Source organism: Amblyomma americanum, chromosome 3 (genome assembly GCF_052857255.1).
Source record: "Amblyomma americanum isolate KBUSLIRL-KWMA chromosome 3, ASM5285725v1, whole genome shotgun sequence".
In the NCBI taxonomy this organism is placed as follows: Eukaryota; Metazoa; Arthropoda; class Arachnida; order Ixodida; family Ixodidae; genus Amblyomma; species Amblyomma americanum.
The window spans coordinates 183,176,191-183,201,810 of NC_135499.1; the positions used below are offsets into that span (position 1 = coordinate 183,176,191).

General features: G+C 49.0%; 1 protein-coding gene across 1 annotated transcript; it reads left to right on the top strand.

Annotated features, from left to right (window-relative positions):
- LOC144125602 (arylsulfatase B-like) lies at positions 1-25,349 on the top strand. Its single transcript, XM_077659126.1, has 10 exons — positions 1-121; positions 6,479-6,587; positions 8,330-8,489; positions 9,159-9,271; positions 11,778-11,888; positions 15,196-15,321; positions 15,568-15,694; positions 17,351-17,644; positions 19,986-20,419; positions 24,825-25,349. The coding sequence occupies exons 2-10, from the start codon at positions 6,495-6,497 to the stop codon at positions 24,960-24,962; spliced, it is 1,596 nt and encodes a 531-aa protein (XP_077515252.1). The 5' UTR covers positions 1-121; positions 6,479-6,494; the 3' UTR covers positions 24,963-25,349.
- The last annotated feature ends 271 nt before the right edge of the window (positions 25,350-25,620 follow it).

Sequence of the window (25,620 nt, forward strand, 5' to 3'; positions counted from 1 at the left end):
ATGCAAGGTCCATGATCCACCCGGTGGGTGGATGTCATTAACGCACCCACCGGTTACGCCGACGATGACGAGAAATCCAGGGACGGACGCCTAACAGCTATCGCTGTAAGAGATTGTAAAAGTGAGTGGAAAAAGAGCTGTTTACGACGACAATGGCAAAAAAAAAAGAAGTGAGAACTTGAGGTTGCAATTTTTACATGGTATTCATCGATACTTTCTACCACCGTTAAAGGAGATTTGCACTTCTTGAAGGATAAGCTTTTTATTTGCGTGTTCAAATTTCCTGCGACTAAAAAATTGTGGTAAATGGGCAACATTGAGTCTGGTTTTAAAAACCAATCACCGCCGAGTTTTGTTTAAATTTACTTGAACTTTCTTTATTACCTGGTAATTAAGAGTGACAATAAACTGCTGCATTATAATCTCATCAATTGCGAAATGAAATGTTAAACGCAGACCATATTTCGCTCAGCTACCGTTACCGGGCGTTATCCTTTAAAAAAAGTAATGCTTAAAAAACTGAACGCATTTGGTAGCATTTCTGTGAGCACAGCGATAGAATATCACAGATAATTTGGAGGCTTCCTGTACAGCTTATCAGCCAAGGTTTTATTAGGTCCAGCGTTAATAAGCCCCCTGTATCACTTTCTGCTTCCAGGTGTCGTTACTGTAAGGAAAAAAAATCGTTGAGAATTTAGCGTCTTTAGTCACATGCGAATTCGGCGCGCTAGCACTTCGGTTTTCACTTCGATTTCGGCTCGAGGCTCGGTTTTCAAAGTCAGAAAGGTCAAGCAGGCTCCTGACAAAGACCGGCGAAAGTGGTGAGTGAGGGGCCTTAACGTAGCGCAATAAAAGTGGAAGGGACACATAAGCTCCACCCTACGAGCATAAACGATAGAGTTAATGGGTTTTTGCCCATATATGCGGAATTGGCCATTCTCTACTTTGCATCCATAGATCGCTAGGAGTCCTCATACCACTCCTGGCGCCGTGGTGCAGTAGTTAAGCGATGAGCCACTACCCTGCGACTGCAGGTGCTGCCACCATGGGGGCTTATTGTGAGACACAAGTTGCTCTTTCCGAGCAACCTCCGAGGCCGTCCTCCGTTCCAATTTGTGGGCGGAAACCAATTTGGGAATTTGGGTAACAATCATGGGATTCCAGCCACCATGATAAGCGTGCGGCTAGAATGTTTTCATAAAGCTTGCAGATGGTAGGGGTAAGGGAAATTGGACGAAGGGCCGAGAGAGATACTGGAGGCTGACCTGACTTGGGGATTGGAACCACAATAGAATGCTTCCAGTCTCCCGGCATGACGCCAGAAAGCCACACTTCGTTAAAAGTATCAAGTAGGGTTTCCAAAGCCCTCCCTTCCAAGTTACGGAATAAGGAGTTTGGTATGCCGTCGTGCCCGGGAGTAGTAGTAGTTTTTAAACGGTCAATGGAGGCCAGCAGCTCTGCCATGGTGAGGTCAGAAGTAATCCCATCGGGGGGCTCTGTTACCGATAAGTCAGGTGGAGACGTAGCGGTGCAGTCATGGTTTGGAAAAAATTGACGGGCCGCTTGTTGTGCAAATGTGTCCTCATCCACATTTAGCGCGAGGCGAATGCTCTCTGTGTAATCTGCAACCTGAGAAGGACGCTCCATGGCGTGAAACACTCTCCAAAGATGTCTATTGCCCTGCGTAGAGGACAGGCGGGCACACCATGCAGCCCAGCGTTGCCTGCCTAGCCGCTTTGCATAGCGCCGCGCCCGTGCGGTAGCGCGGTGAAGAGTAGGAAGAGCCGAAGGGTCATCGGGGTGACGAGTAGCGTAAAGATCCGCCTGGCGACGAAGAGACCACAGATTCAAGAGATGTATGTCCGGGTTTGGGTCGTCTTCATTTACAGTAGTGGTAATAGTGTGAGTAGCGAGAACAGCAGATAGAGTAGACAATGCTGAAGAGGGGTTGAATGTAGATAAATGATTGTCTGCGCGTACAGAATCCCATGATGTTATTCGTACAGTGCGGCGTATTTTCCGTAGACGCGTAGGCGTGAGGGAGATAAAAATAGGGCTGTGATCGCTACCCCAAGTATCAGAATCAACAGCCCAACGAGGGTAATCGGCGCCTAACCACCAAGTCAAATCAGGTGAATTCGGGCCACCTCGTGGGCGGGTAGAAGTATTCGGGTGGTTTAAAAGTTGAAAGGAATGATCTGAAAAGCTCCCTTGGATGTGTGAACCCCTTGAGGAATCCGATGGGTAACCCCACGCAGTGTGTGCGCCGTTGAATTCACCACCAACTAGAATAGGGATACCCGAGTTGGTAGAACGTAGAAAACGAACCCATCCCAGATTGGGAGATGCGGAGCCAGGACGACTATAAAAAGAAACTAGAATAAGGGGTGTGCGTGCAGGTTTTACGAGAAGGGCGACAACCTCTTGACGTGTGTTGCACCACCGTGAAAGGTCGAGCGGTGTGTGCGGAACTGAACTGTGAATATAAATTGCAGATTTACCTGGGCTGAGGGAGTAGGCGGTGCAACGGCGATCAGGGATAGATGGTGAATGGTATGCGCAGAAACCTGAAAGGCATGGGAGTGCATTATGCTCTTGCAGTAGGAACGCCCATGCCCCCAGGTTTCCGTCGCGAAGGTGGATGTTCACTTCAGAGGCCTTATTAGCGAAACCTCGACAGTTCCACTGCACCACCACCGATGATGATGCGATATCCATGACGAGGCCGAAGAGCTTCCACGATGAGGGATGTCACCTGCTTCATGAGCGCTAATGTCTTATCCACTGTCGGGGTAGTCACGGCTAACAGGTGGTCGGCACCTGATTGTGGCCCAGTGCTTACCCTAGGTGATTCCTCTGATGATTGCTCCCGAGTTATGAGAATTCTTCGAGAGGATTGAGAACGACGCTGTTCCCAGCGCTGGGTGAGTTCGTCTAGTCGGCGGTGAGCCTCCGCGATTGCATTGTCTAAAGCTGTGTCTTCATCTGTGGTATCCACATGTGATGGATGCACTGGACGTTTGGGCGTACCATTTGATCCGGGAAGGTGAGCCGCTTGTGCATATGTACGCTGGCGAGGAGACGTATGGTGAGCAGCTGGCTCAGATAAAGGAAGTGCAGGGAAGTCGTTGTCGTCACATGCGAGAGCTGCAAAGCGATTACTTGTAGGAACATCCATTTTTGCAGGCGACTTGTGAAACTTCTTCGCTTGCTTCTTCTTTGGACAAGCGGGGGAGCGAATGTCATGGTCCGGCGATTCGCACAGGGCACAATGAGCTGTTGGTTCATTCATGTCGGCCACAGCTGCTGGATTAGGGCAGGTATTTTGCATATGTCCTTCTTTGTGGCAGTGATAGCAAAAACTACGACGAGGTCGGAAGGGCTGTGGTTTGACGATCGCACCGTAGTAGGTAAGGTACTTCGGGAGAGTCAACGGGCCTTGCAGGATGAGCAGGTATGAGCCCCGGCGACCCATAGGCCGTGCTTGCAGCACAACATGAGTTGAGCAGCGAATATTTGCGCGCACCTCCTCGGGAGGGCTCGTGCTGTCGACATGATAAACCATGCATCGGAGTGTATCAGGACCAGATGCAAAATATATTTGCACCGGGACATGCTTGCTGTCGTCCAGGGGGATCCGCGTAACTGCGCAAAGTTTCTGGGCGTCCATCAAGGATGACAAGTTTACCGTGATGGTGTTCGATGGGCGATGGACGACAAACCCGCAGTAGTTCGAAGAGCCAAGGGCATGGTCAATTGTGGCTTGAACATTCCGGGCAGGGATGGCAGTCATATCAAAGCGCAATGTAGGCTTGATGGTAACGCGGAACGAGTTCGCAGCAGGCGGAAGAGAGCCTTGACTCACGGGAGGCATCTGTGGAGGAGGCTCAGACGCTGGTGACGGCCCTTGGTGGGAATACTGAGCTGGCGCGACGGGCACAGTTTCTTGAGGGAGTGCCACGGGCACGGAGGCGGTAGAGCAGTCCATGTCACAGGCCAAAGTCGTAGCATCGGAAGACGGCGCAGGCTGGAGGCCCAGAGGCGCTGACGATTGCGTGGACGTGGAGGCTGCGTCAGGTGGCAACACAGCGGGCATCCGCGTAGCCGTCGTCGACAACGCAGAATCCATGCAGACGCGTAGCGCGGCCTCGCTCGGCAGCGCCGAGCTAAGCCTAGCTTGCCCCTGAGGGTTCCGGTTGGGTTTTCTCACTTGAGAATGCGCCCGCCGTGCCGGGAATTTCTCCGCAGGGGCGTCGTCAGCATTCGGTCTCACGGAGGGCACTGTCCGACCCACGCCACACACGAGAAGACAGCGAAAAGCGAAAACACAGACCTAGAAGCAGACACGTATCCTTGAATAACTCCTGCGTATTCGAATAACGAATGCGTACTTGAATAACGCCTGCGTGTAGCTGGCACGGAAGGCCGCCTGGACGCAGAGGGACCCCCTAACACTTAAGGTGGCGAGCAGTAACCAAAACCGGCCCAGGGGATTGTTCGCCGCCAATGCACGTTTGGTACAGCGCCGTATGCAAAGTATGCAGTTCACGGGTTCGGATACCACTTGCGGTATATAGTTGTTTATTATTCTACTCTATAATCATTTATCTTTCAGACAGTAAATGACTGCACTACTGATTTTCCATTCATAATCATTAGAAATGAAAAGAAATAAACATTACCCATGCTTTTTTTGGCTTATGTGACGACTGGCTTCCTTATTATGAGAGAGAAAGAGAGAGAAAACTTTTTCATCACAGTGTTAAGTGTCGAGGATATCCTGGGCCAGGGTCACCAAGGTCAACTGGTCTGTTAGCTGGTTCGAGGCTAGCCAAACCCTGCCATGCAAGGGGAGAAGGGTATGGAAATTGAGGAGACTAAATGGCAACGGGCAGGAGCGGAGGGTAAGTTCTGAATTCGTATTTATGTGATAATGAGCACATCATTTACCCACCCTTGTCTGCCGTGTGCATTTAAGGCCCGGTATGTCTTACTCGGCCGGTTTTCCGAACCGCTTATTTTGGGTTTTCTTCTTTATTTTGCGCTTATTTTGTCTTTTTATAGTTCATTTTGGAAGTCTCCACGTTGCGGAACTGTGGTATCTTTTAGCCTCATATCCATATCTTGGTGAAATCAGTAGCCTTGGTGCGTATTTGAGCCTAGGTTTTATTTGGCCTTCAGAACGCGTCTTTCAACGTCTCAGAGTCTGCTGCGAGAGTTTCTGTCCAGCCATTCATGAAATACGCCAGATGGAAACGCGCATGTATTCTGCACCTTACGGCTTTAATGCGTTTAACCCTAAAACAAAACAAAGAGTCGGACACTTAAACATTTCACCTTTGCACTACCTTTCGCAGGTGCTCTCCACTCAAACCATTGCAAAGGATATATTTGATTGAGGTAGTGGAGTTTCTGTTCAGATATCTGTCCACATTAGCGAGGCAAGAATACATGGGCCTCGATGAGTTCCATACATTTTCACCCTCTCCATTATCCGGACAGCAAGCTTCCACATTAACGAAGAGAAGATACATTGGAAAAGTCTGGTCCCCAGAAAAATTGTTCATAATTTGAGTCGTCTATATTGCGGGGGCTCATAATAACGGGGCATGACTGTACGGCAGTCTCCACACCTGCCTTTGATCGATAAACAGCGAGAAATAGCGAGGGAATGCGTGAAAAAGCTAACACTCACTTTTGTAGCGATAGCTACATTACGCTAGCACTTCGAACCTTCAGCGTGGCACCTCTTGACCTGCGTGGCTGCCCTTAGCAGCGTGGCGGCGCCGTGGCTGGTCACGTGGTGCGGAACAGCTGCCGACGGCATGGCGGCCGGCGAATCCGAATAGGGGGGGGGGGTGATGAAGAGGAGGAGAGAGTGAATCCACGTCCAGGGGCGAAGATGAAGAAGGAACGCCCAGCGAAACGGAGCGGCGAAAGACTGACTTTGCAATTCGACTGAGCGAGTTCCACTCGGCCAGCTGTGGCTACCGTGTCACTCCCGGTTTAACCAAAGCTATACCACAGCCATTTTTTTGTCTCTTCGACGTGTATGTTAACGAAACGCTCGGCTGCCATTCCTCTTGTGATCAGATCACACAGCAGCTTACACACGTGCCACACCTGTTGCTGCACGCTGCCAACAGCCGAGTGCTTTGCCCGCCATGCCGTTCACACGTAGTATACGCCGCTGACGTAGCCTATCCGGTTGCAATAAAAACCGCATAGCGCGCACCATGAATCTTTTCTGACAGACTGCATAGAAACTAGCTTTTTATCGAAAGACTGACCTTTGCCCATTTGTGATCAGCTTACTTGCTTAGCATCGCCAGATAACCCAGTGAACAGACATAAAGGAATATTACATCTGTACGGTCACTATAAGCAGGAATATAGCAGCAGACCAAGATAAGCTTTAAAAAAGTTTTGATAGCAAAGCAAGGAACGATATAAGTCCAGGCATTCTTTCTTCTTCCAGCACTCCGACAGCCGGAATGTTTTGCCTGAGGATTGTGCTTCTGCTACTTCCATTGGTCCTATGTGCCAAAAGACCACCTAACATTGTGTTCTTCCTAGCCGACGACCTGGTGAGCGAAGAGTTGAATATTTCTGCCTTACGAAGTTTACTTCAGAATTCGAAATTCCCATACCGAAAATCGCTTTGGATAACCACATAATAGCATAAAATCGGAACCATGCATGGTTGTTTTTACGTCTGCTTTGCTTCACTAAGTGTTCGAGCACATTTTCGTGAAATTTTAATATCCCGCTGCTCCTTCCGCATGCGGCACACACGTGTCCACATGGTACCAGACGGCGCGTTGTTTTTAGATCAGGCCTAACACAGCGCTATATTTGGCCATCAGATGTAGAATGATCGTTGTATTCCTCCTTTAAGGCAGATGAAAGTTCCCTAGGTAGCTGTAGAAATTAGTTTCATAAAGGCACTTATTTTTTTTTCGTTGCAGTGCAGCGTAACAATGCGTAATGGTTCATCAAATGAAACCCATGTAGCAAGGATGCTGTTTTTTTGACAAATATTATCCGCCAACACTGCCTCAGTGTCCGACTTAAGAGAGTTAGCTACAGGAGCTTCAAGTGCTTAAGTTGGTGTGCTCAGCAAACGCGAAGACCCAATCCAAACATCCGTGGATGTTTCTATTCCGGAAATATCGCTTCTAAGATACAAGCAGTGCCATCTACTTCATGGAATTTTGAACCATTTACAGCCACATTTGCTATATACGGTACATTTCCTCGTTATATTCGTTAATAAATTTTATTAACATGTGCATCACAATACGACGAATTGTTTGACACCATCCGGAACACCCTGCCACAAATGGTTCGGCCCGAATGGCCGTCGGAAGGTCCTCGGAATGCACGGTTTGGGGGCTGGACTTCAACGTCGAATGTCCGCACGCGCCGAGGATGGCGGCCGGGTCTTCCCGAACACACCCCATTCTTCGGACTAAGACATCCCGGGGAGTATGCCGGGTACGGCGGCGACTGCGTGGTGTGACTCCGCTTGCTTCGCTGCCCGGAGCCAGAAGTTCGGCGGCAGGGCGCGACGGAACTTCCCGCGCGCCTCCCTCGGGAGACGACGAGAGCGCCGCTCGTGACGCGGGCCGTATCCCGAAGGGACTCTCGCCACTCCTCCCGTCGCCGCTTCCGCTCTGAGGGAGCTTAAACCCTTCGCCCGGCCCGCGCTGTCCCGACGCGTGGCGGGGTGGTGGTCGGTAGCGTCGGGACGGTCGGGAAAAAGGGTTTCACAATAATTGGTTTTTGGTAGAAAGGAAATGGCGCAGTATCTGTCTCATATATCGTTGGACACCTGAACCGCGCCGTAAGGGAAGGGATAAAGGAGGGAGTGAAAGAAGAGAGGAACAAATAGGTCCGTAGTGGAGGGCTCCGGAATAATTTCGACCACCTGGGGATCTTTAACGTGCACTGACATCGCACAGCACACGGGCGCCTTAGCGTTTTTGCTCCATAAAAACGCAGCCGCCGCGGTCGGGTTCGAACCCGGGAACTCCGGATCAGTAGTCGAGCGCCCTAACCACTGAGCCACCGCGGCGGGGCAATTCGTATACATATTTCAACCATTGTGACACTTTGCGCAAGATTTTGTGCATTCCTACAAACAACAAAAATAACTTCAGGTGGTTTCAGTTGCAAACTTGAGTGAATGGCTTTCTCGAGGCCTTCATGAGTAGCGTAATTAGCCCTCCTTCCTCCCCCCCCCCCCCAGAAAAAAATGCTCTAAAGAGAAACTATAGGCTCCGACGAATCTATCCGTACGCTCAATGGTGATCTCGGTCTTTCGTAGGGATGGTGCGACGTGAGCTTCCATGGCTGCCCTCAGATCCCCACGCCCAACCTGGACGCCCTGGCCGCGGACGGCATCATACTCAACAGCTACTACGCCCAGCCAGCCTGCACACCTTCGAGGGCGGCTCTCCTGACGGGAATTTACCCGTTGCGCATAGGTGCTCTTTACGCAGACTAATCCTGGGCAATAGCCCTGCATGCCTACCGTGTCAGTGCAGAAAGAGAAGGTTAGGCGTGGTTCAAGGTATTGGTGCAAGGCGCATTGCTTGCATCATGAAAGCAGCTTCGAAAGATAGATGGTGCGGATGGGGCACATATTACCTCTTCACAGCCCATCTGGTTGGTTTTGGCGCCGGTGGTCGCCTTAAATTTGCTGGGCAGTGGTGTTGCGCTTGCCTAAAGGAGGGGAAATGCGTCAAGAGTGAATCGCCTTAGGCTGACGAAGCTATATAAATAAGATATTCTGCGTCTGCAAGCTACAACATCTCGCAAGCTCTTTTGCGTTAGCCAATTAAAAAAAAAACAAGATGTGCTGTATCACGCGTACTTGGCTGGTCACGTAAACTGCGTCGCTTCTGCTATATTACGGCGTCAGCGGCTTATAAAATAGATTAATCTTTCTGCAGACACATTTTGTAGTTACTTCCCGGCAGCCTAGCTTGAGGACTACGCATAGGAATGAAGAATAGTGAGAAAAGGAGTAATTATAAACCGGTCACGATTAAAACTGTTACGACGGAACATTTGTACCATAACTGTAGAATAAAATATTCACAGGTTACTACGAAGTTACTAAACTGCGTTGTATCTCTGCCTCTTTCGTTTAGGTATGGAAGGCCTCGCAGCGGACGTAGCTGAACCCTGGGGATTACCATTGAACGTGCGCATTTTGCCTCAGTATCTGCACGAACTTGGCTACGAATCTCATCTCATCGGAAAGGTGCGTCTGTCTGAGGCGTCTTCTCATGAGTACCAGGTTAACTTCCTGTTTGCTACGGTACATGCGATACCGAGCATATTACCCAATCGCAGCCACTCTATCGCTTCCGTGATGGCGCCTGTTCTCCTATGACCGCCTCCGGTGTGTATGCTTCGATGTGCACTAACTGATCGCTCCGACATTTGGCGGTCGAAACAGTGCGTAGCACTTACAGGATGCTATTGTAAATTTTCACGACACTAGATGGGGCACTTACGGAGGACTACTGCCGAAGTTGGCCTATGTGCGACCACGCTTGTTTTAAAATCCGTTGAATAACTCTAGCTTTTTTGTTAATGGAGACAATCTCTTGTGAGCCAGTCTCATATCTTTATGTGTAAGTAAATAAGCGAGAAACTAGGAATAGATTGGGTAAAGCAGAAGTTTGGGCGTGTGGGTACGTGTTCATTATTGCTCACAGCGCACCTATAAACGGGACGAAAGACGCCACAGCGATGAGTTAACACGCGAGGTAATGGAGGCCTTCTACAATCATCACACAGGCATGATGTGTATCAGCAGCCCTTCCGTTGCACGGTCTGAGAGGGAATCCAAATATCTTTCCTACCACATGTCTTTTAGACAACTTTCTCGTTATGATAATTTCTTTCGTATCTTATATATAGGTGTTTCGTTCTTCAATTGATAGTCAGCGCATGTACGTGTTATACCTTAGTCTTTTGTCCCGTCATTGGTGCGCTGTGGGCAGAAATGAAGGAAAAGATTACGGTCTGGAGTATGCAAGCGGCCGTCGTAAAAGCGGTCTGTTCATGGTAGTCCTCTGCTTTCAAGATAATTTAAAACGAATGACATCGACGATGAACAATCCTAGAACACCAGGCAGGCAAGGACCAGTGATTTCCAGTCGGTCAGGCTACTTCACAGGACACAAGCTAGAAACTGCAAAAGTTTTCCAGTCACTGTCGCTTAAGATGTAGGGATAGAGCTGCGCGCTTTTGCAATTCACGGCTCATTATTGTTATTAGTTCGCGATACCACCGCAGCATAGCGTTGATTTCGCAAAAGTCGTCACTACAGCGTATGGAACTATTCTTGCAGAGTTGCCAAAGCTACAGGCCCTCTTAAGCAATCAGGGAAGCCATCGCAGAATTGCACAGTGAATCTCAGTGGCGCGCCATAAAACTGCAGCGTTGCTCACAAGAAGGTAGCGTGCATTACACGCAGCCATTTAAAATGTAATGAAGAGTTGTAGCATGCGTATACACCGCTACTGCAGTTAACTATTCATACGAGTCAACTACGTAAGATGGAGCCGTGGAGCCATAGGTGTAGGTGGAGGGCTAAAGTACTCTATTGATTGAGAGATCTCGACAGGAAGTTCCTTCCTTAAAATAGCGATTGATTAAGCACTCAAACGATTTTGGGCATGGAGTACCAGGGCGCACTCCAGTTGGTCCGACGCAAGCCAGGTACTCCAAACAGAAAGGGGATGGGGAGAGAAGGGAGTTGTTAGGGCTACCCGGCACTAAAAGAGACATGGCTTCAGATTGGCACAGGGTTGGGGGCATTTCGGGTGGGAGGGCTCAGACGTACCACAGGCGGAATAGGTGCGGGTGAGCTGGGGTGTGAAGGGTGTTGGTGCGAAAGTTGCGGAGGATGCCAGTCTGGGCGACGCTGAGATGTTGATGGGGTTTCGGGAGTTTCTGATAAGAGCAACGGAGCTGTGTAGTGCGTCTTGACAACGCTATTGAAGAGCGCCGTGAAGTTCAGAAGCTACAAATCTTTATTTTGTCGAGTATGGAGTAGAAAACTACATATATTTCGTCTTCGCACCCCTCCCTTCTTTCGGTGCGATCAGCCGGCGCGCATGCCTCCGGCTTCTATTTTCGCCGAACAAGTGAAAGCACGGTAAAACAGGTTAGGAAATTCTGACAAGGACCGGTGTCGTAGTTTGGAACAGTGCATATTTACGCCCCAGTTCGCGTTTGGCAATCACTGAAGGAGGAGTGTTTTCGATCTTGACTACACATCAGTCTTCAGTGCTCACGACTGAATTACTCCGATGGTAGTCTCGAGCATGCAGTGATGTTATCGTAATTACATTGCCCCTAATTGTTTCTCACTTTGGGCATCAGGACCGACAGGCTTGATTGTTTCAGTGTCACAGAAATGCGAAAGGATAAACGTGCAAAATTAATTTGCATAAAAAAATCACTATGCGCCTTCTGCGCACGCTCAGTGGTATGAAAAGGGCAATATGGGCCCCCTCCCTGCTCCGCCCATACCACTACACGTTTGCAGGAGGGATCTGGTAAACCAGTTTACGTCTACGCTAATGCGTCTCCGCTATGCCAAAAGTCTTTATTACGTACGTCCTGCTTCCGTATTGTGGGGTGTAGTCTGTGTCGGCATGTTGCTGGTGTTGACAGCTGAGTTAAGCGGCGTGGTGCAATTTTTTTTTCTCATTCAGAATGATGAAAGGGTGACTTTCACTTCTTGTGCGCAGTGGAACCTTGGATACTACACAGAGGATGTTACGCCATCACGACGAGGCTTCGACAGCTTTTACGGCTTCTACAACGGAGAAGAAGACTACTACACCCACACCATTACATACGTACGTTCAAATATGCCCTTTGCTATGAGCATTTACACGGCATGGATTATTCTACAAGAAGAAAGCGCCCGGAGTATGTAAGCACTTCACAGCCGTAGCCTTTACCGCTTAGCCTTATATAGCGCATAGCCTCTAGCGCAGAGTACAGTATTTGTCGAAGCTAAACATGAAAGTGCAGACAAGGAATGTAGCCATCCCTTTGAGTGCCTTGCACTGAATCTCTTCCTCTTGCTATGTAGCACTGCTATACATGAAGTCACGACTGCGGTTATGAAAAGCGATCAAGGCTCCGCGTGAGTCCAGACGGCGGACGCTTCCGCCCGTTGAGCTCAAAGGCCAGATTCTTCCCAGTCACACTATGGCTGTCTGAAACCATGTCAGAATAGTTTCGTTATATCTTGACATTTCCCGTTTTAGCCCGAAAGTACTACTTGACTAGCAATTCTGAAAAAAGTCGATGGGTCTCTGAAGCGTCGACCATTGACCTTTGAGATGAAATGATTGGATACGGTGTAGCTAAGGGAAGGTCACATGGTACGAAACTTTAAAGAAACTGACTTGGAGGTCAATATAAGGCAATTTCTGGGCAATAGTCACGTGAATTATAAGGACATGTTAGGTAGTGTTCAGATAATGGTCATGCTAATTAGACAAAAGTGCTTTTGCACGTTGTGCTCGGTTGAACATGGTAAAACGAGTCATTTTTCTCGATCTGTAGAATGTTTGAGAAATATAGCGCTCCCACTTCAGATGTGTGCAACATTTTTGTTTTAGAAGCATGCGAAGCCGTGTAAAATTTCCACTGCCCCTGACGGACGCGCTGCACTCATTGCGTGTTCTGAGCGCGTCCGTGGACTGGCACTGGCGGCAGAATCGGCACGCGGGATTTGCAAGCAGTTTCTCAGCTTCGCGAGGGTGAGACCGTGCAGGTATCAGCTTCTACGCGAGAGAGGGTATGGGCAGAGCTCTTTTATCGTACCAGTTGGGAAACTCTGCATCGCAACCTGACCAGTCACTGCGGCCACTCTGGGGAGGTTAGCCGATGGTCGCGCCGCCTGTGGGCAGGGCTGTCGATTAACTAACGTTAACGTCGTGCACTCGAGTCTTGAGCAGTGCTGTGCAGTTTGTCGGAACGCCGCAAGTTGCGTGACAGTGATTTAACCTCCGAATTTTGGCAGAATTAGATGGCGGAACTTTAATGCATTGCCGAAGGGGCGTTTAGGATGTGTAAACTAGGGTAACCGCTAGGTGGGCAGAAAATTCACCCAGCAGCAATTAGGACCACCTGTCCGTTCTTCGGGGAGGCGGCCACACTATATCGCACCTTGGGGGGGCTGCAAACGCAATGCGTCAGTCCCTAATAGATACCCATCAGAGGAGCATTGGGAGAAGGACTTGTCCAGCTCAAGCCTGGAAGAACCGCAAAGCTTGGTGGAGCGGGCGAGAGCTGCTGCAGTCTGCATAGTAATCCTCGACTAGGGGTTCCACCCAGGCGCCAGAAAAGGCTTAGCTCGACTCCATAAAATTTTTAATGCGACAGCTGTAAGGAGCCAGTGTTGCAGAATAGGCAGCGCCGTCGTCGGTGTTGAAGTCAGCGTCGTAGACTGTGAGCGACCAATTCGCTTAAAACGCGCAGAAAACCCACTGAGGTGTCGTGAGCTTTTGACGTCATAACAACCTGACCACCGGATTGTGAGCCAACTGCTCACCGTGAGAGGTGGCGGTTAATTTAATGATCGGCCGCGAGAGGTTGCTCGGGAGGACCAACCCGGGTCGCACAAGCCCCACCGATGACCGCAGCTGCCATCGCAGGGCAGTGATGCATCGCTTAACCGCTGCACCACGGCGCCAGGAATGGTGTGAGGACTACCAGGGATCTATGCATGTGAAGTAGAAAATAACCAATTCCGCATATATGGGCATTAACTCACTACGCTGTGGCGTCATACCCTTAAGGCGAAGCTGAAGTTACCCTTGCAATTCTTTAGTGTGCAAGCACTAATCCGATTGGCACCAACTCCGAGCAGAATCGTCCGTTGTGTGTTCGCGCTGTGTGTTCTCACTGTCTGTTCGCCTAGCTTGAGCGCTTCATTGTTGTTGTTACCCTCACACAATGGCACATGCTGTGCGGTGCTGCCCGCTCTTCGTCGTCTTCTGCGCGGCAATAATCTGGCGGTTCTGACAGGAGCAAGAATGTCTCTATCGTGTACGCAGCTGGCCTAGTGCGAGTGCTCCGTCCCGCAGCACTGCACGCTCAGTATCCTCGTCTTCTACTTAGAAAAAAATCCGTGCTCTCGCTCCGATTCGAATGTATAGTAAATATTCTGAGTACTTTTTTGTTCAGTGAAGAAAGCGATACTTCAATGTTACCTTGCCACATCCGCGGAGAACAGCCTCAGGAGTGGTGCATTTTCACCGACTGTAAACCTGCGCTACACATTTTAGGATGCTTCCTACGCCACACAGCCTACCAAGCTCTGGCTCTTGATATCATTAGTCTCGTATCATTTGCTCAGGGAAATGGCCACCGTATAGTGTTTCAGTGGATCCTCGGACACTGCGGACTCGATGGAAATGAGACCGCCGACGCTCAAGCAAGGAGCGCCTTCAGCAGTGGCCTGCGTACAGCTGTACCGTTCTCTATAGTGAACACAACTTGTCTCCTTTCGGAATTGATGAGCAGGGCGACGGCTAGGTACTGGGCCCTGCCAGACACCCGCCACATCCGCCTTAAACGGCTAGATTCGACGATGACCTTTTCAGTTCCTCGCGGAATACCTCGCCCTATTGCATACGTTATCCGTAGACTACGTTTAAACGTGGCATTCACGCGCAAATACTTGCCCTTAATAGGACAAGCGGACTCCCCGCAATGTACCACATGTGGCGTGCTAGAGACTATAGAACATGTTTTTGTGGCGTGTCCAGCGTATGCACGTGAAAGACTCATGCGCTCATCTGCTCTGAAGCCTATGAACACATCGCTACTCTCTGAGGATTTGATCCTCGGCGCTTGGCCAGATAGTTTTAGAACTGTAAAGGCAACGCGAGCGCTCTCACGCTTTTTGAGCGACACGGACCTTGTCTCACGTTTGTGATGTCAGAAAGTGTGCCTTTTTTTTAAGTAGTTTTTCATCTGCCTCCTCCCATCATCATCGTCCCCCATCGTGACCTTCTTTTATCTCCTCTTCCCGTCCCCCAGAGCAGAGTAGCAGGCCAGATATTTATTTTTCAGGCCAACCTCTCTGTTTTTCCTATCAATAAACCCTCTCTCTCTCTCTCAATGTTACCTTTACTCATATTTCAGGAAAACCACACGGGTCTTGATTTTTGGCTGAACACTGAGCCACTGTGGCCGGCAAGCGGAAAATATTCCACCACGTTGTACACGGAAAGAGCGCAGTACCTCATCGCCAACAGAAATAAGTCAAAGGTATTGTTATAAGTATTAGTCTCATTTTAATATTGCCGCCAGGTGTCCCCGGGCGGCGCCTAGAGGACAAATAAGTGAGAGACGCGCGTGCTCTTGCAGCTGGGATACTGCTTCACTGCTTGCGGCCTGTGCCTAGCCCTTTTGGTTCCGAAACCTATTTGTGACAATATCTAGCATCAAATTTTCAATGAAACACATTTATGGAATGCATAAGATTATACGAGTTACAATGAATCCCTCTCGCAGCCGCTGTTTCTGCTGCTCAGCCATCAGGCACCACACGGTGCGGAAGCGTATGCCCCCTTCCAGGCGCCGCAGGAGAATATCGACAAGTTTCCCTACATAGGAGAGGAGAACAGAACGATATATGCAGGTAAAGGCAATCTTCTGTTTCCTGAATGACGCGCTGGTTGCTGCCACATGTTTCCTGTGTTGCCCAACATCTTAGTAAACCGGTGCTTTATTTGTTAAAGTGTCCCTGACCTCATGTGTTTATCGTAGACTGGGTGGTTATGTTCGTATCTGCAAAACGTTAAAGCCTTGTGTGTTACAAAAATGGCAAAAATTCTAAATACAGGCCCGTTTGCGCTGCCTCTCGGCATTAGAAATCTTTGATGTGAAATGTACTTTTTCAGCTTAACGCGATTCGCAATCCGATATTATGTTCAGCGCGATTAGATGATAGATGAAAACGCGTACCTCAGTGCCACTCTTCAGAGAACGATAACAACGAAGCTTGCCGAGGATACGCCCGTGGAGATAATTGCGCTATGGTTGCTATGGTGACAACACAGGAGAGGTGCTGAGGTTCAACTAAACTATGCTTGAACTAACGTTGGTTTTAATGAAAATAAGCATATATCTGCTTTAAGCAATCGCAAAATTAAAATACAAAGTAACCGCCAAAAGAAATAAACAGATACATCATGAGCGTGTAGGTGTCCTGATGCTGCAGACCATAGCAATGTAAAATACACTAAGTTGAAAAGATGTCAGGGGGATAGACGGCTGGCTGACGCCCTTGCCCTCGTGCAGTTGTATTAGTAGCAGTAAAACATTCCTACTACTATACGAGGGCTAGTGCATTCAACAGCCATGTATAGCTCTCGTAAGTAACCATCTGGAAACTGATGGGTCTATCGATGCCTTTCATACCGTATGCCATGACGAGACGAGTGTCTACGAGCCGACAGTGGCCGTGACATGTCAGTCATAAAGTTATCATTCTGTTACATTCCTACCATATGCAGTATACTGACAACACGTGTATGTTTAGTTTTTCTTTCCGCAATTATTTTAAATAGTTGCAGTGGCGGCTTTGGTTCATAACTTGGGTGCTTTGGAAAGTGCGATAGCGCAGCAAGTCGGCTAACACGCCCATATATATATATGTGTATCTGGCGACCATCCTTGAGCGTGAACCGTGTGACGTCACATATCAGTATATATGTACGGCCGCTCAGAATAAAGACGATTCATTTCCCTGGCGTGGCTTGGTCCTGATGTTATAACAAAGCAAGATGGCCATCGCTAAAATTTAAGGCACTTCAGCGCCATTAGAGGTAGCGCCCCTAGCGGTCTTGCTCCGCACTAAATAGAGAGGTGAACGTCTGCTCTGGACGCTCCAGCGACACACCCGGGAGCCACCACGACGTTTAAGCCTGCTTAGTAATGTGTTTGCAAGCCTACAACATGGTTTAAGTCACGAATGTCACAAGGAATGGGAAGAGGTTATGTGTGAGTTTGGCGTAATCAGTCGTACTTCCTGATAAAAATGATCTCAAAACTCTTAAACAGCTGTTTTTTGCATGAGTGGCATTAGGTATAATTGAACAGAACTGATGCGCGTGGTCTTCGTTGCAAAAAGAGCCCGATTCCAAATGTTCCCGGCTCAGGGAGCTTCCTTTAGAATTCGCGCTCGTCGTTTAACGTGCCTAAGTGTCCTCGTGGTTCAAACTAAATTCTCCGGCTGAGTGATCGAAATTACAAGACACCATTCACGCCAGCGTGCACTGACTGTATATTGCAGGGATGGTGGACGCGCTGGACCAGTCCGTAGGCAAGGTATTTCAAACGCTAAGCGATGCCGGCATGCTGGACAATGTGGTCATCGTCTTCGGCAGCGACAACGGTGGTGCCCCCTTCGGCGCCCACGCCTCGCGCAGCTTCAACTGGCCACTGCGCGGCGCTAAGGGCGCACTCTGGGAAGGAGCCACGAGGTCGGCCGCCTTCATCTGGAGTCCCCTGCTCAAGCGCAACCGCACAGTGTCCAACCAACTGATGCACATCACGGACTGGTTGCCCACGCTATACTCAATAGGCGGTGGGTGCACAAGTTTTTGCCACAAAAATTGCCTCAGAAATATGACGTCAACGTTTAGGCATGCAGTGCTGAAGTAGACGGTGTTAGGGTGGTTTTTAAGGGGAGGACAATGAGTGTGATTGGGTTACTCGTATGTTATGGTAGAAGCTCGGAGAAGCTACGAAAAAAACACTTGCCACCCCCAGTATACTCTTGCTGATGACCTGGACAGCACCAGTCTTGGAAGAACGATGCTAAGAGAATCTAAAATCTTAAGAAGAGAGAACTAAATACTTGAGAAATTGCAGACCGACCACTTAACTGCTCGTTGTTTACACGGCATTTACTAAAATAATCCCTAATCAAATTATATCAACCTTAGGTCTCAGTCAACGAAAGGACCAGGCGACCTTAGGGAAGGGCACTCAACAATACGTAAAATCCATTCCATCAGTGAAGTAACAGAGTAAAGCGAAGAATGTAATCACCCTCCACATAGCCTTCATAAATTACGAGAAAGCATTCGACTCTGTCGAAACATGAGCAGTCATGCAGGTCATGAAGCACATAACCTAGAATTTATTTTAGCAACATCGGTCAACATGACGAGTAGGGATAAATAGTTAGACATACAGATAAGAAAATACCCGTAAGAGGTGGCTGAAAGGTAGTGAAAATAATGCTTGCAGATCACATTATGTTGCTCGCACTCGCGATATGGAAATGAAGATATTTCAGTAGCCCAAAGCGATACAAGCTAGTAGCTGCAGCACTCTGGGACGCGAACACCGTCTCGCAGGATTATATCAGACGGTTGTGAAAATTACAGAACCGGAGCAAACAGCCTTACACAGAGACTCGATGAGCGTACTACTGCGGCAAGAAGTGAGCGAAATGTCACTTAGATTATTGAATATTTTCACTACAGCCAGAATAATAGCCGGCGTAATATTCGTTGAAAGGGAGGATGTACCCCAGCCCGCATAGAATCTGCAGTGCCTGTGCCAAAATTATCCCTGGTAATTACCTTACCGAGCATCCAAAAATCGCCCGCAAAATTATGTGCTTCTCATTATTTTGTTGTCACACCAAAGCTTGACCTGCTAGAAAAGGTGATGGCTATCAAACGAAGCATGAATTTATGCAGAGGCAGAACACCTGATGCGCAAAATAAGTGTTCGTCACCTATATGCACAAAATTTAGCAGCAAGTAAAAACTTACCAAGGATGACAGTTCAATTTTTCTTGGCATCAACTGCGCGCTAAAAACTGAAGCTTATGACCAAATCTGTATGCCTTGTTTAAGGAGCGCAGTATGCGGGCACATTTTCCGACATTTGAAATACCTAGAGTCAGTTTTGCACGCTGGCCAAATCAGTGTATCATATTATATGGGTCCCAATACGCGAGTGAGAGGGAGACGATAGCCACTGTCTCTGGCCGTATGGACAACTGGTCAGTGGTTGACTGCGAATGTTACATGCCAGCCACTGCACTGAAATCCCACTACAATACTTTTATTTTACAGCGAGAGCTGTTAAAGTCATGTCCTGTGGTTGTAGCGTCGTGGTGGTATTGCTAGTCGGCGTAACCGCATGGTGGCAACCATAGGAACAGGGAGGAGATTATAGTTGAAGGAGGTAGGCATAGCGAGAGCGGAGGAATGCGTAACCGGAAGAAGAGACACACATACTAGCACTTGTGTGCATGTCTCTTCTTTCGTGCGCTGTCTCGTTTCTGTTGATTTATGTGCTATTATAGTATTTATGTACTATTTATGTACTATTATTGCCATACTCGTCTACGTGCCGACACCCATCCTGTATCTTTGGTCATTGATATCTATTAGACAACTTTTTTTTTCCGTCAATCTAATCTCCAGTGCTGAGCAGCACGATAAGGCAGTCTACGTTAGGCCAAATTTTCTTGTTTTTTCTGTTACCAGTTCATTCTCGGTTAAGTAGAGGCGCCCTCCCAGGTGGCGTCCACTGTGTAAACAGGAAAAAGTGGTTAATAGACACATTGACCGTACTGCGCTAACGACACTTTGGTCGCTGTCATAGCCTTGTAATGCGAAGGTAAGATAACCGCTGGTCCTCAAGGGTAACGGAGTGGATTCCAAAAGAGGGCAAGCGTAACAGGGGGCGCCAGAAGGTTAGGTTGGCGCATCAGATTAAGAAACTTGCAGGAATAGGGTGGGCGCAGCTGGCAAAGAACAGGGTTAATCAGAGAGTCATGGGAGAGGCCTTTGCCCTGCAGCGGGTGTAGTCAGGCTGATAATGATGATGATAGCCAGTTAAACGTCCGTGCTTTCGCGCACGCTTTGTCCCTGGGCTCACCCATGCATGGTATGCATTTTCAGGAGGCGACGTTGCGGATCTGGGTAAAATGGACGGAAAGGACATGTGGAAAAGCCTGTCTCAGGGGTTGCCCTCACCTCGCGTCGAGATGGTCTACAACTACGACGAGTGGATTTTGAATGCCTCGGGCATTCGGCATGACGACTACAAGTTGGTACTGGACGGCACCCGCCTGTACAACCTGCGCTATCCCGTACCGGGCGGCAATCGTCCGTACGACGACCTCGACAAGCTGCTCGCTCAGTCAAGGGCGGCGAAGACTCTACGGCGTTTCTACGGAACAAAGGACCTGAACTTACCCAAGGACTGGAGAAAGACAGCTACGCTGAAATGTGGAAAGGTCAAGGAGAACTTTTCAGAGATGGACTCTGTTTATCTGTTCGATGTTGTTAAGGATCCCTGCGAGCTGAACAACATTGCCACCTCTCATCCTAAGGTTAGTACGAATGCTTGTACTCTGTAACCGCTCATCAAAAAAAAAAACGCGCAAAAAGAGTAAACTACGCGGTGGGGATGGCTGCGACAAGCGACAAACTCAGCACAAGATGAGCCATTCAGAATTTCGCGCTCGCCTTTATGTCTCCGCCGTTGAGTGCAATTCTGAGTACAAGAATATATGCCCTGGTGAGAGACAACGGGAAGGGCGCTAGTTTATTAAACGGGCCTGTGGTTCGCGAGAATGCTGATAATGGCAGCAAGGGGAAGTCCGGAGAAGCAACGAGGCCCGCAGAAAGCCACGTTTTCGAACCGCGCGCTTCCGAAGCTTCGCAGTGCCGCTGGGCCAACTCAGGCATTCGTGCGTCGCTGTGCGTGACTCGGCACATTGACCTTCTACACTCGGCGACAGCTAGCGTTGGCAGTTAAGGAAAAGGTACAGGAGGGGAACGTCTGTAACTGTGCCACCCCGCCAATATTTCGGCCGTACGATGGCGGGACGGCCGCCTCGCATGTTGCTCGTTGGGTGGTTGCTCCGCTCTGTCCCTGTGGCGTTCCACTTAACATAGGAACACTACGTGATGATGATGATATTGTGGGATACCCGTTGTAGCGGGCGGTCACAGCATTTGTGTCCTAGAGTGAGTATTCGGAGAGGAAAAGGAGAAATTTAAGAAAAAAGAAAAACGACACGCACAAAACCAAGTGTCACAACGCGGGCTCATCGTGACTGCGTCTCCACCAGCGTAGTCATTGGAACCGAACACCGCTATGACTGTCGCGTCATCTGCCATCGTCGTTGCAGCCCGGTCTTCGTGATCATTATTAGCCTATAAAAAGATGGTCTTCGTGATGGATACAGCTTTCTTGGCTGCACCGCGCCCTCCTTCGTCTTCATCCTCTTCGACTGCATCAAATCACAACGCACGTGGGAAGGTGGCCTCATCTACGTGTGGAGGTTTATGATTTATCGGGGTTTAACGTCCCAAGGAGACTCAGGCCATGAGGAACGCCGTATTGGAGGGCTCTGGAAGTTTCGACCACCTGGGTTTCTTTAACGTGCACTGACATCGCACAGCGCACGGAGCACAAAGTGCTCCGGGAGCTCTTTTTGCTTTCCGCAGGCCCTGCAGATAGCGGCTTGCACGTCAGCGGGGCGATCGGAGTGGCGGCGGTTCACGTGTGTGCGCAGCGCACCGGCACGCGCCTCGAAGAGCAGACCGCTGCCCCCGCTTTTGTCGTACAGTGATTCCAGTACAATTTCCTGTTCGTGCGCGCGTTTACAGGAGAGGTGTCGCCTGCTTCTGGAGAGCGGATTGTCAATGAGCGGTTTCCGGCACTCGGCCTGCACTTTGCGGCTCTGTTTGCGCTCGCTTTTCCCGGTGGTCTCTTTAATGGATTGGGTGAAGAAACCGGATTTTCCGCACAGTCGTTGGGCACGAACACACAATTTCGTTCTGGTCCATTTAAAATTCAGGTACCGGAACACTCGGCGCAGCCGTTCCTCGAAAGCGTATTTGCTGCTGGCCTTCCGAGCGTCGAACGACGACCAGCCGAGGTCGCCCTGGATTGCCTCAACGGCGACTCGACCATGCCACACCAGGGCTGCTCGGCCAACTTCTTGTTGTCCTTGCTCTGGCGAGGCATGTGTAGAGGCTGACATACAGACGACTGCATTCGCAAAAGTTAGGCCCGTAACGTGCACGGCCTTCCACAGCTCACGAAGCACCACAAATCGCCTACACCCTCATAGACAACGTTTGCTCAGAATGCAGCAGGCGTGCTGAGAATATAATCGTTCGAGCTCTTCGGGTGCTGCGTACAGGTCTCCTTGGCGATTAAGGGTGACGCCTAGGTATCGGTATTCGGGGGTCTGTGGCATGGGATGTGCGCTCGGCAGATGCACCGTGTAGACGTTGGTCTACGAGCCCGCGAAACGCAACGCGCCGACTTTTTCGAGTTGAAGCATAGCCCCAACTGTTCTATATGATCGGCAGATAGTGAGATCAACTGCGCTTCAACTTCGGCTAAGAGCACGATGTCGTTCGCCAGCACAAGTCCCGGGAGAGTCCAGACTTCAGGGATTCTCTCTCGTGTGCACGGAATGGTGAAAGCCAACACTGGACTGACCGAAGCGGTGCTCGAGCTCTGCTGTGTAAAGCATGTACAGAACCGGCGACATCGGGCCTCCTATTTTTTAGTCCCATCTGCACATTTACAGGCGTAGATTGGGCATCGGCTGCAGTATAGGCTACGAAGCAGTCCGATTCACTCTGATGGCATTCCGATAGCTGCCATTCCATGAAGCAGTTGCTCGTGGGGGACACTATCGTAAGCCCTGCTTGCATCTAGGAAGCACGCCACAAGCCGCCGTGACCCCTTTCGAGAGGTTTCTACACACTGCGTGACCACGAAGATGTCCTCGAGGCGACAACCTTGCCAGAATCCACTGCTGCTGCTGCTGCTAGGAAGAAAGAAAAGGAAAGTGCACGGGCCTGCCTACTGGCTCAAGCCGAGCCACGCTCGCTGCTGCGTGCGGAAAGTAGGATAGTTAAATGATAGGAGAGGAAATGTAGAAAGAAAAGGCGCGCGCTAATATGCCCCAGGCCGATATCTATTCTGCAATTCTGATAGGGTATCCTTCGCCTCGGCCCATGCGACTATCCAGCTGGTACTGCTGGGGCCATCTCTGGAAGCGTTTTGCAACCGGATGTGCGCAACCAGAGTCCTTGCCTATCAAAATGTGGTAGTCAATGAAACCGGTTATTCCGGGACTTTATAAAGTTAAGCTTCGCAGCTGTGCTAGGAATGCACCTTAAGTAACAAATATTTAGACTATATTTTTACGTGGCGCTCAGCCGAAGAATGAGGCGAGATGACTGATGGCAGTGAGGGTTGATTTAATGGCCGCTGGCCTAGCGCGAGAGCTCCGTCCCACGCCACTGCCAGCTTCGTCTTCTTCGTCATAATATTATTTTTTAAGAGGCAACTATGAATTGCAACCAGAGACGATATCCTTGCGTAGAAAGAGGTGACGGGTTTGTGTTCTTCGCAGCATTGCCAGTAAAAGTTGTCGAGGAGTATAGCGCTGTCGTCGAGAACAGCGATATCTTCATTTCTGTTAGTGTTTGATTATAAGAAAGCTTGTCATCAATAAAAAAAGAAAACAAAATGCTGTGCAGGCGATGACGTGCTGCTAACTTCACTTAGACTGCAGAGAGCGAGAATGGCCTGGCCCTCTCGTTATCGCTGTCCTCTTGCAACCCAAGCGCCAGGCATTTCCATTCCGCCACTCCGGTGATCGGTCACGTAATTATCTGTGCCTCCCTATAGCTTTCCAACGTTTAGGAAGCGTGCAAGAGGCGGCAAAGTGCAAATCATGCCACCGAACAGTGAAATAGGTTAAAAGTACTGGCTAAAAAAGTGCCACAACGAGGTTGTGCTACAGACGCTACTATCGTAATTTCAACAGAATAATCGCGAAACTCTCTCTTTACTAGACTAATCTCATTTACCAGAGTCTTTCTCAAGTTAGACTTCAAATATAATTTGCTGAACACGTAAAAGGTATGGTAAACATGACTTACTGCATGGGCTAAAAGCCTGAATCTTTAATGTCTCAATGGTCTCACAACCGCGGAAGTATCAGCAGGCGATTGGTTGATTTTGGCACTCGGTATTGATTTGCAGTGTGAGGCATTGCATGTCCGCGCTCTTTCAGTGCCTCGACGCATTCAGAAGAGAGCCATAATTATCCGAATTTTAATTAGCCATGGATTCTAGTGATCAATAAACTTATTGTTTGCACTAGTACACACAACGTTGCCATCGCGAACGAGTTAAATGTGCGCATCGGACCTTTCTTTTGTTGTCGGAGCATAATTCGTTTTAAACAAAAGGAACTGGAAGGCACACGCAGAGCCGCGTAGGGATGAACCTGCGTATTTTCATTCTGGATAAGAATCCCATCAGTCTCACGAACTAGAGAAGATACATTTGTCCAAATCAGAACTAAGACAGAGCACCGTTTTATCTCTGGACAGCGGATGAGTTCACCAACATCGCTAACAAATAATGGGAGACAGAATGACACAAAACAAAGGTAAACCACTGTTGAGAGGGACTCTCAACCCTTGTTCAATTTTTTTTGTGCTATCGAGAATTCCATCTTCCCACTTTCTCTCTACCGGGGAGACAAAAATTTAGAGAAGTGAGCCCTTCCGAAAGGTCGACAAGCTGAGTGGAAAAGTCGTTAAACAAGGATTCCTTTTCCATTAGCAGCAGCATCCTAGTATTCCCTAAGAGAGTGAATGAATCCAGGCCTATTCTTAATATTGCTGTCCTGCAACTGACTAGATTTAGATGTACACTAGATGCATCCTAATATCCATTTGTCCTTCCGACAGATTGTGGAGGCCCTCAAGCAGCGCATTGCTTCTTACGCCGCCGTAGCGGTCCCGCCGCTGACAGCACCTAAGGATCCTGCCGGATTCCCCGAGTACCACAACGGAACCTGGGCGCCCTGGTTGGAGTCGCCACTTTGAGAGCGGCTTGTTGATATCACCAGATCAGAACTTGTATTTTCCTACCTCACTGACTGGCAGTCGTCAAGAATGGCGGGTTCACGTAGGATGCGTCGGCTAACATTTGTGCGCTAGCTGCTAAAATGTCACAACAATATGAGATTATAAATACAAGGCAGATTATTTTTCTCCGCCTTCATTTCGTAATAAAATAGCGCTTGGTGAAAAAAAACACACCCAATGGAAGACCGTAATACGGAATCTGTTTTGATTTTACTTTTTTACACTCCAACTCGGATATTGTGAGCGTTTTGTGTCGGTAAAATATAATGAAAATATATTGACGGAACTGTACCTTGTAAACTTGCCCCGACGAACGGAATACCATTCCCGCAACTGCTGGAGAAATAAACATTAAGAACAAAAGCTATTTACATAGTGTTTATGAGCGTGTTCAAATAGTGACGGTAATCTGCGTCTCATGATCATTTTTTTGTATTGAATGAACTTTCCATTCTGTGGATAAATACGTCCACAACTTTCTTTGCCTACATCTGGTCAGAATACCACAAATGTGTGCACGTTTACACGGATGGATCTGCGTCTCCAAATGCATCAACAGCAGCTTTCGCAATCACTGCACAACAGACGACCCGCAGATTCATTTCGGGACACAAGT